The 21,450-nt window shown below is 37.7% G+C and overlaps 1 protein-coding gene across 1 annotated transcript in view; it reads right to left on the bottom strand.

Moving 5' to 3' along the window:
• Positions 1-2,903: 2,903 nt before the first annotated feature.
• LOC124154072 (regulator of G-protein signaling 20) overlaps positions 2,904-21,450 on the bottom strand; it is a 72,106-nt gene continuing 53,559 nt past the window's right edge. Inside the window, exons 4-7 of the mRNA XM_046527608.1 lie at positions 16,585-16,758; positions 14,519-14,580; positions 13,238-13,404; positions 2,904-8,025 (exon numbers count right to left, since the gene is read on the bottom strand). Coding sequence (XP_046383564.1) covers positions 7,768-8,025; positions 13,238-13,404; positions 14,519-14,580; positions 16,585-16,758 — 661 coding nt within the window. The 3' untranslated portion in view covers positions 2,904-7,767. The remainder of the gene's footprint in view (positions 8,026-13,237; positions 13,405-14,518; positions 14,581-16,584; positions 16,759-21,450) is intronic.

Genomic DNA, 21,450 nt, shown 5'->3' with positions numbered 1-21,450 from the left:
TTTTTTTAAGCCTATTGCTCTATATCTTCAAGAGTTAATCCCGAGCGCCTCAGAATGGAAAATAATTTTTCAATCATCTTTGGTTTCCAAAAGTGATATTTTTTTATATTAACCAATTTGACCGCTATTGATAAGCACTTAATGAGATCTTCCTACGCCAATCGAGTTGGCTCTAACCAGCTTCAAAGAACGTGGTGGCTGGCGCCTATTGATTTCCTAAGGGGCAGCGTTTCCTACGTCAAAATGGCGGCTTTCGTGCCCGGCGATTGTGAGGAGGAATCTTCGAGGACTCGTATAGGGCTGCTGCGACTATCTCTATCACAACATTTTAACATTCAACAACGTCGATGCCAACAATGCCCTCTCAAACGATGGGATAAAAAACAGTTGAGGACTATTTTTCTACGGCCACCGTAAATACGTGATAATTATTGAAAAGTTTTTGACTTTCCTGCTGATGTGCTTTACCCTATGAATTTTAACACAAAGGACGCACTGTATTTTTTGAGAAACTTTATCTAACAAAAACTTGCTAGTATATGTATTAACATGTACACTTAGATTAAAAAAAACTAAACATAGAAGTGAACTACCAGACTATTCAATACCGTTAATTTGTCATTGTTGGCATCTGCCCTCACATCACACACAGAGAATACTGTGATTAAATATATCGAAATACGTTTAATATATTCACCGGAAAATGATTATCTGTCATGGGTCAAGAAAAAAGTCGACTGTAAAAAACTTGGTGTAAAAAATAAATTCCTTTCGTTGATGCTCATCCACCACAATTTACCAGCTTTGGCCTTCGATAACTGTGAGGATTTCAAACCGCGAGATGAATGCTGCACAACACGTATTGTTTAGGAGATCGATATCCATTTCTGTGCGTTTTAAAATAGGCCATTACCTAAGTAATATTTATTGTGTACATTCTACTTTTGTGTACAAAACACAGGGATTGCATTAATCTTTTCCGAAGTCACATCTCAGTGTGTGTGTGTGTGTGTTTTATTTGTTTGTATGTATGCATCTGTTTTTTTATGTATGTGTGGGTGTGTATGTGCTTATTACGTGTACCCATAAGCCTCCTCTGATCCCTCACTCACTTCGCGCTCACCGTTTTGCCTAATATTTTTTTCTCTGCATAAATTCTCACGTAACTCATTTACACACTCAGTACTTAAAAATTATTCTCATAGCATACCAACGTATTAAGTTTGTTTTTTTTCTTTGGTCAATTCAAGCGCGATGGGAATTAGGCTCTTTTTTTGTAATACATGTATTTATATATATTATAATCCGGGCATCTCCTTTCGAGAGGGCCGGGACCTATTCCCTACCGCACTTTACGTTCGCGTTACATGAGTACCCACCAAAGTCACCATGAAGCCGCGATTTATATTGAAGAGCGGCCAAACCTCAGCACTTTGAATCTGGAAATTTCGGAAGGATCATGGCATATATAGATACATAATAATTATTTCCACAAGCCCATCAAAACTGTCGGTGATTTGACCCACTGGGGCGCGGGGCACTCGAATACCATCGCTGAGCGATTGGTTCATCTCATTCCTCTTTTTAAAAACACATAAAAATGAAAGAAAAAACGTGTTCCTCGCTACACCACAAGTTGTAGTTCTCATTTTATGTTTATATATATTTATGTATATGTGTATATGTTTATATTTTCATATATTTTTTTTCTTCCTCCTTTCTTGAGCTTCCAAATATTTTTGCACTTTTCCCTGTCCACTTTCCTCTGTGCACTCAATTTTTTTAATACCGTAACAACATTCAAACTTTTTTATTTTAATTTTTTTTAAATGCTTGTACAAGTCTTTGGGGCGATGTGCGTAACATAAGCAGTGACTTGCGTCCAGCGTCATCGGCACTTTTTTGGGGCTTTATTTTCAACGGGTGGGAAGGGGATGGGGTAAATTTATCACTTTATTTCTTCTATACTTCTATCCATCACCTTCAATTCTTCTTTCTTGACCTTCACTCAGTCCTCGGGAGTCTGGAGGACGTGTTTTATTTTTTTAACACGGCCGTCCCCGGGCAGCAAAAAGAAAAAAAAAAAACGAAAATATGGCCTGAAGGACTCTTTTGTGTCGCCCACCGGCCATCTTCTTGAGAGAGAGGGGAAGGGGGATTTATAGTTTGTAGCGAGCACAGGAGGAGTGGGAGAAGTGGGGGGGGGGAAGGGTTAAAAGATGGGAGCGTGTGGTAACGTATGGGTGGAGGGCATCATTACCTTATTATTATTAAATATAATTATTACTATTCTTTCGCAGAGACTTGGAGGAGCGGTCACGGAAGGAGCAGATCTAAGACGAAGGTGACCTCGCGAGGCCTTTTCCGGCTCCCGACTCCAGCGTAACGGTGGCTGCCGAGTGGGAGGGTCGCCTTCCACCGCCGGAGCTCAACCTTCCGCCCGCGGCCTTTCTTGCGCACGGTTCAAAACCATTCCCGACACCTCTCCAAATTTCACTCCGCTCCCCGCGGTCGCACGCAAGTTTAATGCCTCGTTCACATTACGATTGTTCGAGCGATCGTCCTAACGATGGTTGGCCGAACTAGCCGTGTGAAAGCATGCCCTGACAATAGTTGACGTTGTTCCGAACGTTGCCACTGTACGATGGTTAGGCGCTGGGAGACCGGAAACGGAAGCGACAAGAGAAAGACGAAAAGCTCGTGAAGCTCTATTTTTTTCGTGAATTTGGCCTAGGAAGGAAGAATATGGGCGGAAGAAAAATTATTCGGTAAATACACGTTGAACACAGTAATAATTTGTCCCTGTATACCTCAACAGCTTTGCCAACCGTCAATTTCTCGTTCACTTTAGATGTCAGCACAAGAGGGCAGCACAGGTTTTAACAATCGTCGTGTGAATGCACGATAGTTCTGACAATCGCTGGAACAATCGTAATGTGAATGAGGCATAAGCTTTCTCATTACGTACCAAAGGTTTCTGCTACACTTATTTTTTTTCTTTCTCTTCGGTAGTGGAGACTTAGGATCAAGGCCTTAGTGAGAAAAAAAAATACGGGGCGAAGGGGGTAAATTTGGGGAGGGATCACTCAAAGACCGTATCTGAGGGGAGTTGAGCCCACGGACTCCCGCTCGCTAGGGTCTTTTTAGACTTCTTGGAGGGAGTGTTGGGGGTATTGGGGAAGTTTCACTTGCTGGGTTTGGTGAATATCGTAGGGCTGTGGCTCACTTGGGAATGGTTCGCCAAGGGCAACGACACCACAAAATTCAGGGAGTGGTTCGAATACCCCACTCCCTGCTCGCAACGGCCTTTGCTTAGGAAGGATGAATGGATTTTGAGATCAAGGATAGTCGTTGAAGGGAGAAATAAGCCCACGTTAAGGCGAGGAGGTAGACGCGAAAGGAAAAGTTTTTTTTCGGTATTTGAATATAGCAGGTCAATGATTTGAGACTTTTTTTTGGCCAAGAGGTTCCAAACAGGAAGCATGTGGGGATTAATGCAATGTGAGAGCCATCTGAACTGTGTCACGACGGCGATCGTAATGACGACAGCAAAATCGTTAGCCTTAATGACGGCGAAAATGTTCCCATCTCGAAGACGCTTGAGTCGAGCGAAAGACGAAACCCATTACCACCAAAAGGTCTATTTTGTATCGTATTTGTGGGAGGAAGAGAGAGATATTCTAAAGTATGTTACATGTGAAAGTTCCAACGTTTTGCGAGTCCAACAACACACGCCACATGGGATGCGTACTTGATTAATTCGTGATGTTTTTGTTTCGCGATTTCCACCATTGACCCCTCGCTTCGCACTTGAAGTTTTCATCATTTTTTTGGTCCCCTTAATCTTCCCGGAGTGCGGGAGGAGGGTGCAGTGACAGGGAGGTATAAGAGCTATATATTACATTATTAAGAGGTGGGGCAGTGTGGAGAACGGCCTGATTCGCCACTGGCCAGAAGAAAAAGAGAGAGAGAGAGAGAGGTGTTTAGGCGAAGGGAGGTGAGGTGGCAGACGGATTCATGAGGGAATGAACACTTCTGACGCCCACGTTCCCGCTGCTGGAATCGCTACCCTATTAAATTTGGTTTTCCTGCATACCTTCTTTCCAATTGCAAACGCATTACTCGAGGAAGTAACATGGAACAAAACATAGTAAACGACTAAACGCGGTCAGCTCTAAGGTGTCAACGTAAGTTACCATAGTGGCCATTTTCGGACGTCTCCATTATAGTATAAATCGAGAAGGCTGTTACCAAAGTAAAAAACGCAAGTAATGGCAACTTTTCAAGACTGTGTTAAGGGGACGGAGGTTATGCGGAGTTAAACCCGAAAACCAACCGATTATATATTACTTACTCGTCCCATTCATTATTAATTAATTTTTCTCCTGTCCAATTCATTGAAACCTACCCGATTTTTGCTGCTACGTATCATTAGCAAGGTAAATGTTCTACCCGGTGGCCAACGGGTCTATGTAACTGCCATAGCCTTCGTAAGGGTCTTTCGCCACGAGAGGAGTACTATGTTCTTATGAGGAGAATTGTCAATTGGCTTGACAAATATTTGGTGACATAATTTGTTTTGACGCCTGTGACATTTAGAATAGTAATCAACCGTCAGATTTATTAATCCTTATCACCCCGTTGTTAAGATTAATGTATCCCATTTCCGTAACTTTAAAAAATATTTGTCACCATATTTATCCCACATCAACTGATTATCTTGACCTTGCATATTTCTACCTAATCCCCACCTGCGCTATCCGACCTTCATCTACATATCACTCCCCACGCTTATATCTGGCCACCTGAGAGACTTGTTTCTCTGACAATGCGGCGTCCTAAAATAACAGACGATCGTAATACGTTACGATGATACGAAGTAACTCATTTTCAATCATAAAGAAAATATCTCTCCTGAGATATGATTCTAAGGATGGCATCTTTAAGAGGGCAGGTTCCTCGCGCCAAGTGTTCTTGCAAAGAGCACTCTGATTAGTGTGGATGTCTCGAATGTTGAACCATAAGTCGCAACAAGAATATCATTGATTAAAGAGGTATGGCTCTGTTCTTGCTAGGAAACAGAGGAATAATTTGGGGTAATGGAGAGATAGACATGGTAAGGGGTTTTCGACAGCAGGAGGACCTTAAGACCCGATGATATTCGGTAAATCAAAATATGCCACCTTAAAAAAAATAGAAAAAAATAACGCGTTATGAAGAATTTTGACCACGGTTTTTACCAATCAGAGACAAAGGTATATCGGAGTCTTCATCATCATGTCAACTTCACGTTTGGCCCGGAACTGTCGTCCGAAAATAAGGACCAAACGGGTGTCTCGTGGCAGAAAACCATTTTCTATAATTGTCCTATATTATCCTGTATTTCCCATCCTGAATTAAATACTTCTTTTAGAATTCCTTTGAATATGGTAGCCTGCTATTCACAAATATTCGCCTTTTATGCCACCAGAGAGTAAATGCCAGAGCTTCATACTTAAAATTACTCAATAGGCTTAACTTACACGCTTTTGATCTTAATCTTCCCTGGAATGGAAGGTTAGTTTTCAAGGTATTACGTATCACTTCATAGTAAACTACTTGAGAGAATGGGCGTCGAACATTTATGCATACCAATATGCATATGACAGTAAAAGTCTTTTCTTCTTCCAGCTTCCTCAGTCCACGGTGGAGTGAAAATTTTAAACATTGCATCAGTTCATTCAAATTTAAATTATGGCATTGGACATTTAATTTGTTTCAGCAAACCATAACGTTTGCAGCGATTGAAGGTTTTCTAATGCCTTAGTTAATGCGTAGGATAAAGCCTTAAAAGGCACCGTATTAAAAATCATTAGTTTCCTCGTATTGTCCTGGTTTTCCATACTAGGTGTTCGTTCACCCGTTCTTTCTGAGATATCTATCGTAAATATTTAAACATTTCCCATCGCGTGAAATACTTATGCAATACTCCCAACTTGAACGTGGCATATATTCTAAAAAATAGGCTAATAATGAGCAAACTTTTAGCAAATATAGCCAGGTTGTTTAAAGTTTTGTCATAGAAGGCACAGTTTTGTTATAGGCCGTAATTAGTCAGTTTTATTAAAAAATAAATAATATGCTTATCATCGTTTGCTTATTCTCTTTCCTTACCCAGAAGGTTTAGACCGATGATATAAAAGCCATGGTTCTTATTGCACCATGACGTTAGGCTATCATATACGAATCTTAACATTTTGTAGACCGAAGTTATCGTTAAAATTAAATGGAGAATGATGACAAAAATTAGTGGACGACCTCTACTGTTTGTGATATCAGTCAAAACTTTTACCATGAGCCGTCAAGTGTTCGAATATGGCCCTTGTTCTCCATTTATGAGGGCTTGTAGGAGAAAAATTGCTCCGATAATCTCAGAATAGAGTAAAATATTGTGGATACAATTGAATATAGAACGTGCAATGGTGACTTAATAAATGTAGGTTTATTTAGTGTCTTATTGCAAAGTACATTTTTGAGAATAAAGTGAGCGTAAAATCTCAATATAACGCTCGTTTATGTCGATACTTTTCACTGCGAACGATGATATTTTTATAGTACATGGAGCACACTGTATAAGTAGCAAGTTGAGAAAAAAATTCGGAAAAATTAAATCGCCCAACAATTTACTGATAGTCATTAAACGATAGTGACCTCAATTTATGAGGGAAAACTGTATGCTTAACACGACCTTCAATTACAAATCTGTACATTTTAATAATATGTTACCCAATTTATTCACTTTACGAGCATCATCAAAATTTAGAAAAATCAAGTAAAAATACCCCAAAAAACTCTTGATCAAGACATATAACATGTCATAGAAAGAGCACCTCGAACGAGAATGCACGTTAATGCCCGGAGTCATTATGGAGTGACAAAAGCATATCAGCCTTGGCTTCGGCCACTCTCGCTCCAATCTCTCCCTCACCATCGCGATACGAGAAAGAAAAAATGCAGGATTTGTGTGAAGAAAGGGTTTCGTAAGATGAGATCGTCGGAAGGGATAGAGGAATAAAAGTAAAGATCTCTTTAAAGGGACATAAATAAGAGTAACACAAGACTATTTTAGATGCACCGCCAGCAATACATGGAATCAATTTCACTCTCTCTCTCTCTTGCCAGAGGACATCTTATTTGCGCGAGGGAATGGCTAGTAAATGAACTGCACACCACCCGGTGGTGAATTTTAAATTTGACCCCATTCCGCCGTACACTCTCTACGCACCCCTGCCCTCTTCGTCTCCTCCCAAGGACGAGGAAAATAAAAGAACGCTGCCCCCACCCACTGCCTCTCCAGACGAACCCTCTATAGGACATCACTCGATTGCCCCATCGAACAAGGGGCGGCCCTCTCACCCTCCTCCTCCTCTCCCCTGACCCCTTCTCTCCCTGACAATGGGAAGGGTGCTGAAGGGTGGGCGCGGGAGGGACAGGTGAGCAGGGCAGGAACCCTAGCGGTACACACACCCTTCCCCCCCTATATCACCACCAAACACACCGCTCCCACGTCGTGAACTTGGGGGTATATATCTTCGCCGCGACCCCTCTCCGCACCCACCGGGGGTATTTGGCTCCTCCACACCGTCTTCTCCTCCGCACCGCCTCCTCCACACTGCCTCCGCTACGGCGACCGCGGCAGCTGCTCCACCGCCGGCCCGGACCTCCACCGTCGCCTCCTCCGTCTCCTCATCGCTTGGTAGGCCTCTTCTTTTACTCCTCCGCCGCGTCTCACGCGTTGCTCTCCTTCCGCCCCAGTCCGCCCCCCGACGTGGGGGTCCCCACCATCGCGGCCCCCGACGAGCCCCCGCCCCCTCCGTTGTTCGTGATTTGCGCGAGCTTCTTGAAGAGGGCGGAGTTGACGAAGCGCGGGTACGAGTCCCGGTGCATGAGCGTGTAGATCTGCAGCTGCGCCTCGTCGAACGTGTGCGGCGTCGGGGACTTCATGTTGCGGTTGACGAGCTCCCGGACCCTCGAGTCTAGGGACACCTGCGGGTGGGCAGAGATTCCTGATTAGAGAGGATTTGGGAGATAAGGTGTGCGATGTGGGATAAATAAGTCGGGGGTGGTGGCATGACAAGCGACGAGAATTCGTCGCGTCGAATCTCATGGGCTCATTATGGGAAGGGACGATTCATGATGTTGCACATTCGCATAATGCGCTGGCTTAAGAATTTTGTTGCGTTGGTTTGATATGATCCAAACTGACATTTTGGCCAAAGACGACGTAAGGAGGTATGCATGTATCCCGCATGAATTATGATTAAAAAATAAACATAAATTTCCCTGCTCATTGGTTGAAAACAAAGGAACTGGTAACCTGATAATATCACATCTTACTTCACTTTCACTCAGCTATTCAACCGATATGTTTGTTTGGAAAAATGAGGGCTGGGGAGGAATTCACCCAAGAGGGCTGGGGAGGAATTACGAACAACATTACGAATATGTGAATCTCACATATTCAGGCTTATTCGAGATTCGAGAGAGTCTCTTTCCACTTCGAGATTTTCTGTAGTTGTGTCCCAAAGCTACCCCTGTGATTTGAGCCCAAGACCATTGAATCCAGAGCCAAGCGCTCTAGTCACTAGGCTACCGCTGGCCCCTTATTTGACACAATTGGGTCATAAATAAACAACATTGAGAGGTAAATGAGATTTTTCTTGAAACCATTCTTTCTGTTTATAGGTAGAACTATGTCAAATCACTGATTATATTTGTGTGGGCGGCCAGTAAGGGTTAGTAAAATTCTTTCAGAATCGTCGCCGGGAAAGAAGCCTAAAGAAAGGCAGTATTTCGGTTTCTGAAAGAGTAATTATGACAGAGAGAAGTTACGATGATTTTACGCTTACAAAGAGTGAATTCAGACAAAAGGTGATTTAATCTCGATACACTGGGGATTATTACAAAAATTATTTCCGATATCTTCGAGGCTTAGTAAGTTGAAAAATAACCGACGTTAAGACAGGGTATCTATGTGAACCATATTGCCACCAAGATAACACCTCAAAATAAAAATGGCGAAGCGCTGCCAGATTATTTGTAAAAATGGATCTAGACCCAAGGAATAAGAAAGCAGCTGCACAGATAGAATTCGGTAAAATCATATTTTTTTTACCAGTCGTTTTTCCCCCAATTGATTTAATCCCATTAAATGTTAATTTTAGCTAAAAATAAGTCAGATGCGAATGCTGCCATGAATTATAACATAGTTTCCATTATTTGTTTTAACATTAGTCTTGTCTGCCTCGAAACCTTATCGCCACCATCCCGATAGAATGTTTTGGTAAAAATAATTATTTCCAATAATCATGCGCTCTAATTTATAGATGGTACTCAAGGTGCCCAGCACAGCTCAGGCAGGCTCCTTTCTTGTAATAAAAAGCTAAATCTTAACCTCTAAGATCTAAATCAAAATCATATAGTATTTTAATTACGACCAAAAATAACTCCTAAAACCACAAAAAAATCCCTCTGATTGATATAAGGTCGAGAAGTCAATATTCCTATCTATAAAATAATTCTTTATCATTTTGTCTGAAGATAAGGTGAATTTAAGAAATTAAACTATGTGCCATCTACTACATGTTCATATTTTTTTATCAGAATCTCTTCAGCTGCAGATTTTAGATAGCCAATGGAGGGAATTTGGATGGGCTTGACTCATATTATTCCTGGCGGGAGTGGATGGTTAAACGTAAAAGTCATTAACAACTTCTAATATGTTTTTAACGGTTGAAAGACCTGTGATAGTGCCCTAAAAATGGACAAAGATTGCCAAGATCTACACAATATAATTTACTTCCTAGGCCTGTAAATGTACGATAAGGTAACGATGTCTATATTTTCAAGAGCATTAATACGATCACATATATTTTTTAAATCTTGAAATGTAGTTATCAACCATCAAAGAAGGAAAATTATATGTAGTGAAAGAATAAACCAGAATATAAAGAGTAAAATTTTGTAATACTAGAATATATAAAACCACGTATTTAACCAAACCTCAACTTTAAAACAGTATGTCGACCTCAAATTGTTACGAATTAAGAATTTTTACCGCAATAGTTTTTTTATAGTTTACCACCATAGAATTTTTACTACCATATATGAGATTTTATTATTATATATGCTACTTATAAGTTATAATATTATATTCAGATTATATATGAGACTGCATTTTTACTACTACGTATATGAGAGTATTCTTAACCAAATGATGTCTGTTAAGGTGTATGTTAATAATGATGAATATCATATCTTAGTAAAATTTCCTAAATTATGGAAAAGAATATTGCTTACTACTACAAAATTTATACTGATAGTTTTGTATCTTTGTATTTACCCAAGATTTTATTTGTATTGTATGAAATTGATGAAGGTTAGAAATGATTGTCATCCTCAGAACATACGACAAAACAATAGCACCCAAAATTTTATATCTCTGGGTGTAGATATTCCCATATTTAAGTATCCGGTTTGTATCAACCAATTCTTATCCACCACTCTTGCCACTAATGGAGGAATAAATTACAAATATTATTAAATTGAGTTTTTTTCAACCTTCGCTTGCCTAAGAATCTATTTTTACATTTTGGAAGCATGAGGTCAATTTAAAAAAGGATAGTAACTATACAAAAACAGAAATATTATCTTAAAAATTTAAGTACCCACTTGCCTTTTTAGGTGGCAATACAAACCTATCAACGTGAGAAATTTAAAAGCCACTACCTGCATATGTGAATTCATCTACTAGTATCAACTACATGGAAATAAGCCAAATGTAAATAAAAAAATGAAAATGATTATAATGAAAATTGTTTCCCATTTTGATCAGTAGCAACCGCGGTATTTTAAAAGTAATATCGATCAAAAAGGCTGAAATAAAATCTTCAGCGGCTGTGCATGTATATGACTGAGCATTATACGCAATGACGTAGGTTCTCGGTATTGTATCGAGCTAATGTTAACACTTCCAATGAAACATGTTTTCAAAAACTGCACTTGATTGCACTGCACTGTTTTGTTTATCATGGCCGGATGAAATAATAATAAATACAATCACTCATTTCATATCAATCAACTCCGTAACTGTCATTGCCATTCCTAATGGGATGATAACATATGCATTATTTTTTTTGAAACTATCCAATTGCTGTCCATTAAATGACTCAAGATTTTTCAAAGACCGTATTTGAATACAAATCAAATAAAAGACTACAATGAGAAAATGGGAAAGGGTCAAGAACCTAGTAGCTATATACCCAAAAGGTGAATATAAATTCAATCGCGAAAAATGTAAAAACGTGATATTTATGAAAATAAACAAATATCGAGTTATTAATATAGTTAATAGTTAAATAGGAAATGTTCCCCCTTTAGAAACTCCCTTCTCACCGAAAGATTCCTTAAAGATAGAATAAAACTTCTGATGTGATATAATTTAAACAACCACCCGCAACAATTAATTCTCCATTTCCTCCATATTTTTATAGGCATTTATCCTGCGAGATACGCATAGTTAGCCTTGGTTTAGTATCCGAGATAATTTTCATGGTTTTAACATAATCCGACCCAATGTATTAATTATCAGTTTCAGACAAGTAAAATTTAGGTTATGCGATTCCCAAGACCCTCTTGGTATGGAGAGGCAGACAAAATGAGTGTCAAAATATAACTGGCGGATAATTTAACGTGTAGTCATGAGTTTCATGCCGTTGAAGAAAAATAAATATTATTTTCCTTAGGAGGATGGCACATTGACCAACTGGGGCTACGTAGAGGGTAGAAGTACAGAAAGGAATGGCGACTCCTAAGTCAGGATTATGTTACTTTGAAACAGTAAATAAATAATTATTATTTATCTTTAAAGTACGTATTCCTCAACAACTTCGATGGTGGTACAGAAAATACTCACGACTGATCATAAAAAATTTCAACAGTCATAGTTTTATTAATAAAAATCAGGGTATGCATTACCATTCACAAACATTGAATTTCCATAGCTTTTTTACCGGCAGCCATTCACAATATAATGCTTTTGAAATAAATTTTATTTCTAACTAGGAGAATTCATGAAAAATTCCAAGAATTACCTACTGTATAAATTTTATTTCTAACTAGGAGAATTCATGAAAAATTCCAAGAATTACCTACTGTATAAATTTTATTTCTAACTAGGAGAATTCATGAAAAATTCCAAGAATTACCTACTGTATAATAGGCGTGAAAACATACATTTGGGATAAACAGAGGAAAATATGAGGACCCTTACTCCAGAATTCGAACGGTAGGCTTAGAAAGTGATTGGGGAACGTAGTTTAAGTGAAAAATAAAAATAATCTTGCAAAACTATCCTACTATGAAGAATGTAGAAGATAACAATTACACTCAAATTTAAACTGTGAAACTGACATTTGTGCATCATTTGATGCATAAAGTGAAAAACAAGATGTAATTTATAACACTTAATTTTTTTAAATAAAAAATGGAATGAAATAGTCAAAGAACTATGAATCAAAAACCAAATCCAACACAGACGTAAGCTGCAAGCGTAAGCGTCAAGCGTAAGCTGCACAAACGTTGGGAGATAAAATTCTATGCCCCGTGTGTGCGTGTGACCCGCGCGACGAATTGTTGTGCGGGTAGCGAAGCATCCGGGAGCTTAAACCCAATAACCCCAAGACGCGGAATTTTGAAAAAAATCTCTTTAGCAGACGCTGGGAAATCCTGGGACATTTTTGATTTTTAAGAGCTAAATTTTTAAGTAGTAAATTTAAATAATTTTACCAATTATGAATCTGCAGTGCAATCAATTGATATGCGACGGTTTAAAAAGTTTCAATGTCTAAATTGAGTGGCATAAGTAGTAAAATGCATTAAACCAGGCCTGCAAATATGCGCATTCCTTGAGAGTTGTACCATTAAAAAGCTGATCCCTAATCCAAAAAACGTTATTCTTGTGTCAAAAAATATATAAAATAACATTTTACGCATTACTTGTTAAAAGTAAGGGTAGGCCAATGTTATAGATGTAATTATAAATGGTACTTGATTCAAATGTTTTTCAAGGAGATGAAAGATAGGAACAGTGCATATTCTACTTCACAAATCGGTCAGAATAGCGGAAGAACAAGGGTGTAAACTTTCTATTCTATTATTTTAACATTGCACCAGTGAAAGCGCCTGTTGATATCCTCACCTCTTTTGGCGATAGTATGGAGATGTAATCCTCGTAGATAAATCGAGCTTTTTCCTCGATAGCCTCCGGGTTCGCTTCCCGCTTGAGCTCTTCGCAGGCCAACCAAAATAGGATGTTTTCCTCACTATATTCGCACTTGAGGAAGTCTCGAAACACTTTCCGCCCCGCTGAAAGATAAGAAAGAGAAACATGAACAATAGATGTCTCGTCCCTGGTCATTGCACAAATATTGTGATGAAATTGTAATTGTTCTAATCTAATCTCACTATTGTTGGATAAATAAGGCTCGCCTCGCCTCGCCGGAATTTCTGTTTTGATTATTATCACTAGCCCCAGCCTTCTGGCTGTCTCCAGTGGATTTCTGTAAATGTGGTTTCTGCTATTTAAATAGTCATTTTCTTTTCAGTATTTCTGATTGTTTTTTTTATTTTAATTATGGGGAAGGGATGTGGATGTTGTATGCTATTCTCAGTTAGTCTTGATGATGACGGTGTAAACATCGAAACTAGTAGACTGCAAAAATATAAGTTTGTGGAATAGTACTGTGTTTTTAATTCACCATGACTAATCTAATTTATTGTATATTTATGGTCATTTTATTCATCCTATTACATCATTATTTTATTCATAATTTAAGGACACATGTTACTATGATGAATAGATAGATGAGATGCTTTCGTTTAAACCTGTTTTGTAAAATGTACCGCCAAGAATTTTCTTATTTTCGTTGAATGGCAACCCCTATGAAAGATTGTATCTTCTGTGGTGCCTAATTTCACGGTTATAACTAATGTATCTAGATGTAATTTTTGGGCAGTGAAATAAATATCTTTATTATTTTTAAATTGTATAAAGCCTTTGATAATTATGATTGAAGTACTGTTAGGGGTAAAAATCAATCATAAATTTTGCCATTTCCCATCAATAATAATGTTGGAGGGCAATTTTAATGTGACTCGAAAGGCATTTTTAATCCTGAGAGAATATAACTTTAGTGTGAAGATGCAAGAAAAATATCTCCAAATATAATATCTTCTTATACCATGCTGAATAGATGAGAAGGCATAAATGCGACATCAAAAAGTAATATTTTTGAGGTAATCGTTATTCTTTTTTTTATTTCATATTTATTTGCATCGTGAAAATATTTGAAATGCGCTTAGGGATTTAGCAGAAGAGACTGCTACATGCTAACCATGATTTTTTCATCTTCATACGCAAAACTGTCCATATACTTATTAACTTTATTTGCAACACCTAATAGAATACCATTGTACATACCTGAGTTCTTCATGAGCTTATCAAATGACTTGCCCCAACTTCTTATTTCATCCAGCGTTGGCCTAAAATAAGGAGAGAAAAACAGCATTCAGTTTTCAGAGTACTTAATAGGTTCCCTAGTTAATAAGTATTCCATAGTATAAAAGTAAGTTCCATTTTATATTAATTAATTAAGGTAGACGAAAATTAGCTTCATTAAAAATATTTACATATTTAAAAAATCACTTTCATTAATTGGCGATGCATTATTTAAATTAAATTATAAAGGTTTATTATTTTTTTAGAAAAAAATTCAATGAAGAAATAAGAGTCTATAGTAAGACATGCAAATGAAATGAAAAATGCCTATTTAAAATTCTGAATCTGTTACACTTCAGCTAATGCTAATAGGACAGCTAAAACTTAGATAAAAAGAAAGAGGTGTATAAAATGTATAGTTTGTACATGAATTCCCTCCATCAGACCGTTTACAAGCATCATACCTTAATCATGATTAGAACAGTAATACTTTTATTACTTTATTTAACATTAACTACTTAGGAAGAGACGATGAATGAATAATCTGATGCATTAGTTGACGCACAGTGTAAATAGCACACAGGCAATGATTTAAGAAAAGACTTTAAACAGCAAATGCGAGCAGGAAAAATAAACCATGTTCTATTTTTTTCTCAGACACGCTAATTGCGCGAATATGAATATATGATTCAGTAATTCATTTGAGCACTTTTCATTAAGAAATAGATTAAATGTCTTTTCCATGAAAGCTGCAACATATTCACCAACCACTTTACTGTACTTAATAGACCATCACGTTATTAAGGAAAATTGAAAGTTTCATAGTTTAATAGTAATCTTCTGGAATATTGGATTGAAAAATATGCAGGCAACTTTTTATTTGAACTTGTGACTGTACTTGCTGAAAAAATATGGATTTCAACTAGGATTAAAAATGTCATTTTGACCTAAACGGATACAAGATGTAACATTAAAAAAATAGGAAGCATGCTAAAAATGAAAGATAAGATCTTATTATATAAAATCCTGAGTCATTAACGTACTAATACTGTAATTTGAGTTCAAATATGTCATTTGAATAAAAATAACGCCGTGTCAGGCTCAGGTATTGAATGAAGAGTTAATTTAAAATATGTGTGTTAAATTTACCACAGTCTTTGCAAAATAATCTCTTTTGACGTCTAAGTATATCATCTAAAAAGAAAACTTTTTTGAGCATTATAAGGCAAAAATATTTTATTTTGAAATGCGCATTTGCGATCGAACCCCATTTTGAGGCCTCATCCATCACATCCGCAAGACAAGTATTTTCTCGTTAAACATCCTTAAGCTAAATTTTAAATAAAAATTTTCCTCGGTATTTATTCGGACGATTTGATTATATTTGATAAATAGATAAATTTCAAGGCTGTTGACCCACAAATCCCCAAATAATCAAGTTTCGGAATCATTAATTATCAAGTTTCCTACAAATAATACGTTAAAAATAGAGACAAAATTCGACCGTTCACGAGGGAGTGATGCATCTACTAAGGTGCATCGTGTACAAAATCGTATAAACGTTTTATGTGATCATTTATTATATTAATCGATATCCCCTGCGAGTTTTGAGAATTGTAAACCAAAAAGTAGGTATGTTATAGTGAAGTAAGTAGAAGAAGTATGTTATAGTGAAACAAATTATTTTTTAAAGTTATATTTAACGCGTTTTACAGCCGTTAAAAATGATAACTTTTCCAGTTATAATTAAGTGTCCCACTATGAAACAAAACTTTCCAGTTAAAAGTTACAAAAAAATGTATGTTTTTGGCTATAACATACGAGTATTCGAATATTTTTAAAACAAAATTCCTAGTAGACCCCTGAAGCGCCAATTCATAGATGATAGTACCAGACAGCTATAACCTTATGGCTAGAAACATAAAAATTTGACCAAATAGGTCAGAAATATGCATTTTTAAATTATTGTAATTCAATAAATTCAAAGAAATTTTTTTTCTCAGGCTCGGATTAAGAATCACTATGTCCAATGCATTGTGTGTACTCACGGTGGCTCTCCGTCGCAGCTGAATGGGTCGAGGCCGTTGGGGTCTTTGGCGCGGGTGCCTTCGTCGCCGCCGCTGCCGGCGCGGCCGCTGCCACCGCCCTCGCCCGACCCCCCGCCGCCAACGCCCTTCAGCGCCAGGCTCCCCGAGAAGAAGCCGCCCTCCGAGTTCACGCACCTGCGAACATAAAAACGGCCATCCATCATCAGTCCATCAAATTCAAATGAGATTTTTAAACCGTGCAGTAAAGTACATGGCTAAATAAATAGGGGGGTGGGGTTTCCCACCCAAATTCGACCAGGTGATTGACTTTTGGGCCACGGATTTTGACCAGACTTGGAAAATCGGTTCATTTGTTTATAAAACAATAGCTCAGAAGTATTTTTGAAATATATACAATGGTTTAAAAGATAAATTCATGATACAGGGTGAACTTAAATATTATGCTATAATAGTGATTTGTAAAAACATGGTGATCGTGTGAAGAGCTCATATTGTTACACAGGAGACAGGGTTAAGAAAGGCGTAACGTTTCCCCGGCGAATGAAGACCGTGGACATTTCTTTGATCATCCACCAGGTTGGAATATTATAAAACTGAAAGTTTACGATAGCGTTTTTGCATTAGACGCTATAATTCCAGATACAGGGAAGTTCGATTAGCATTAAACGGTTCATCTTAAAGCTCTGGTATCGAGAAAGTACAGCATTAAATTTGAAAAATTTAATCACGTATATCATATTTCAGTTTTACATCATTTCATTGTATTGTAAAGCATTGCATGAATTACAGTAAGACAATATGGATTTCTGATCAAATGAAGGCGATTTGAGAATATTGGTCGAAATCGGTTAGCGGGTCAATATTACCAAGGTTTTGGTGGAATTTGGGTAAAATGACCATTATTGAAACTGTAAATGCCACAAAACTTCATTTGGTAAAACTCGCCCGGCTTCAACACAAAACTGAACTACTTTATTTCAAAGTCGTCAAATATTAGAGGTACTTCTTAAATTTATGAAAGAGATTACTATTTATAAAATTACGGGGGATTGAATTGTTAACTAACTGATGAAGTGCACCGGAAATTTCATATTGCAGTCAATATTTTCCAAATATTACGTTCACAAGCACGATGAAAAATTTAGTTACACGGGTATCGACATAAGCCGATAAAATATAGCATTAGTTACTACATCAATCTACCTCATATCAAGGAGAATTTTTATGGGGTTTACCTTCTAGGAAAACCATTGTAGTTCCGCATAGAGTCCACCACTCATATTCCACGAAGTGTCACCAAGTTTTAGGATAGTGTGTCATATAAAAACGTTAACTGAATCCACGAGACTTGTTAACATGAGATTTGTTAACGAACAGATGAAATTTAATTTCTCAATGCGAACAAAGTTAAAGATTTCAACGCCTTTATCTTTCACAAAGTGTTTATACGCTGTGAAGCTCACAGGTGCATTAGAATTTGCATCAAAAAATGATGTTTTCTATTCAACGAATCATTAATTTTCACCACCATTCCAACCAGATCTCTCATTGACTGGCGAGATGTGCTCCAGTTAACATAAACCACTTCATGATATCAGGGTGAATCTTAATATTATGCTATAGTAGTGATTAGTAAAAACATGGTGATCGTGTGTAGAGCTCATATTGTTACACAGGAGACGGGATTAAGAAAGACGTAACGTTTCCCCGGCGAATTAAGACCGTGAACATTTCTTTGGTCATCCACTAGGTGGGTAACTCCTTCTTCGCCGATGATGAAGACGAAGATGGAATTGTTCACCCGGTGGGATGCTCGAGAAATGTGTATGTGAGACGTCGAGCTAAGCAGACCAGAATTAGATAGAAACACATTGTAATCATTTGTAAGCGACAAAAATTAACAAATAAATACAAAAAACTTCCTCAGAATATTGATTTTGCTATTTATTTTCTGAAATATACAGGTGAAGGATGTAATTATTACTATTTATCAAAAGAAAATCACTATTTTTCCAACCGGACACAAAGATGAAGAGTAGCACCGATTAAGAGTTAAAAGACACCACATTTCGTCGGTTTTGTCGGTCAAAGCTCCGAATTCCCAACGCTCGACAAAACACTCCAGAAAAAAACGCTCCATCACAACCGCAAGAGGACCGAGAATCATTTAGGGGGACAAAGCAAAGGAACACAAACACGCTGGAAACTTAATAATTTCCCCACCCCATCCCATTCCCCCCCGCCCAAGGTGGACGTCTGTCTCTCCGGCAGCAGCGTCGAGGACGGAGACAAGTGACGCTGCAACCAACGCCATCCACAATGAAACTCCTCACCCTCTCAGTATACGTGTGGGGAATTCATTTCTCCGGGCGCAAACATTTCATACGGCGACCCATTTTCGGTCCAATAGCGCGGGGGAGGGGGGGGGGGTGAGAGGGAGGAGGCGGAGGGGGGTAAGTGAAGGAGGTGGGGGAGCAGTGGAGAGGAGTGGAGGCAGTGGAGTGGGGCGTCCCCTTGAGGCCCTCGCGGAAGATTCTCTGGGGGCCACCCAGTTCGAGTCGTCAAGCAACCTGCTCTCTCTCTTCTCCCGTCACCCAACGTGCTCCCGCGTTATAGGGAGCCGAGACGAGGACTGTTAATAGTTTATGCAGTCTCGTGGCGGCGCTCGCCGACGTTCATGTGTCGCGGTTTTTTGGGGGCGTGTGCCACACCAGAGTGAGGTAGGGAGGTGGTCGGTCGAGTGGTGCAAACAGAGATTCCGTAGCGGGGAAAAAATACTTTCAAACTCAAGGGGAAGAGTGGAATCTGCACAATCAAAAACTCCTCAAATTTTGCGAAGTAAAAGTCGTAAATCGCATCGCACGCATCACTCCCGTTCGACCGTTTTTTCGCGAGGAATGATTCGCTTAGCTTTCTAGGATACGATTATTAAGATTTAAGATTTTGACAGTGAGATTTGCTTCTGGCTTAAAATCTGGAGAAATTCTATCACCTTAGTAAATTGAAAGTAATCAGAAATTTGTCAAAAATACCTTAATTTATATTGACGATAAGTTTGAATACATTATGTATTATATATTATAACCTGATCATCCCGAAAAAAACAAAATGTATTGAAACCGGTCGTAATATATTTGAGGAAAATGTTCAGTAAATTTTAATTAATTCTCACGAGATGATCTTGAAATTTAAAGGGCGAAAAGAATAGATAATTTCAACATTTGTCAGTATTTAGAACTTGGTAATTTTTCCTCATATCACCAAATTGATATCTTAAGTTTTAAATTAATGATTCGTCGCGGAAAAAGGAAAGGTGCGAGAAGGTCGAGAAGTAATGATGAAAAAGAGGGGTTGGAAAGAAATAGGTCTTAAGCTGGACTCACCCTGCTACATAGGAAGTAAAGATGAATTCAAAATTAAATTAAAAAACAGAAAACAGGCATTTTGATCCTTTCTTAAGGGAGGAATAAAATAGTGGAACGACCTACCTAAAGTTATTTTTAAGATCTTCCCTGCAAATGCGAAAATTTTTAGGAATTAGTGTTCGTCATTTATTAGTTAATTACATAGTGGTTTATTAGGGAGAGTTTGAAATTGGGTTATTTGGGTCAAATTTCAATTTCAGTTAGTTGTATGATATTAAAATTAATGTATTATTATTTACTATAGGTGCCTTTTCTGTTTCTTAATTGTTATTAGATTTGTAATTCATGTGTGTAAATCTAATGCTGCCACTAGGCAATAGCCTACTTGCAGCAATATGTAGTAGTAGTAATAACAATAAATTACTCTTAAGAGAACTCAATAATAATCCTATTCTACATGTCACATTTAGTATTGGCATGTCAGTGCATCACTTTTTGAAAGACTTGAGGTAACATCTTGAAATTTAGGAGAATGTGGAGTATAATATTGCCAATATAACATTTCATATCTCAAATACGAATATTTTACGTCAGTAGCTGCAATGACTTCACATTATCATATTTTAAATATAATAAAATATTTAAAAGTATCTTCTGTTGAAAGAATTTAAAATTTCTATATGATAGTAAAAACTGAAAGTGTCACTCAGGGTGAAATCAATGCAAAATGTAACCGATGGAGCAGGATTAATACGTTTTTTTTAGGTTGCTCCAACGACAAAAGATTTTTCATTTTTGTACAAACATAAAAGCAGTTTTATATCATTTCAATTCATCTACTTCAGCTAAAATTATCGGAGTTTCCCTGTTATATTTTCCTGTCGATATTTAAATGACATATTATATACTTCACTGAATAAAGTATTGAAATAATCAAATGAACAAAGTATTTAAATTATTAGATAAATGAATCATTTCAATGCTGAGATTTTTAATGGGCTAAAGTAGCTAAAATGCAAAAATTGCGAGGTCTATGAGTACTCGGTTTACTGAAATAGCGTATTTTTTCACTACATATATTAGAACTTAAAAATAAGCAGGTTGGCTTACATTTTAACTAAAAGTTTAATAATTAAGCATGGAATAAAATATATTCGTATATCTGAGACATTACAAAATATGTTGCGAAGTGAATCATAAATAAAAATTGAAAGCATATCCGAAAAAAATGACGTCACTGCCCTTGCGAAATTTCCAAATTGTTTTCTGATAAAATGCTGATTAAAATTATGATTTGAATATCATGTGAGGTACAATATTAGGTGCGCCATTAATAATCGTCGTGATACCATGTGCCATTGTATTTTTTCCTCTCCCTCGGCCTCCAACTTTGTCGCGTTGGAAAGGTTTGCGCGTTCCTATAACCCCTAGAGCTGCACCGGCGGGAGTAATTCTTAATATCTACCTATCCCAGAAAGGTTGAAGTGTAGGAGCGAGAAAA

The sequence above is a fragment of the Ischnura elegans genome, chromosome 1, assembly GCF_921293095.1.
Source record: "Ischnura elegans chromosome 1, ioIscEleg1.1, whole genome shotgun sequence".
Lineage (NCBI taxonomy): Eukaryota > Metazoa > Arthropoda > Insecta > Odonata > Coenagrionidae > Ischnura > Ischnura elegans.
This window is presented reverse-complemented; position numbering and strand designations above follow the sequence as displayed.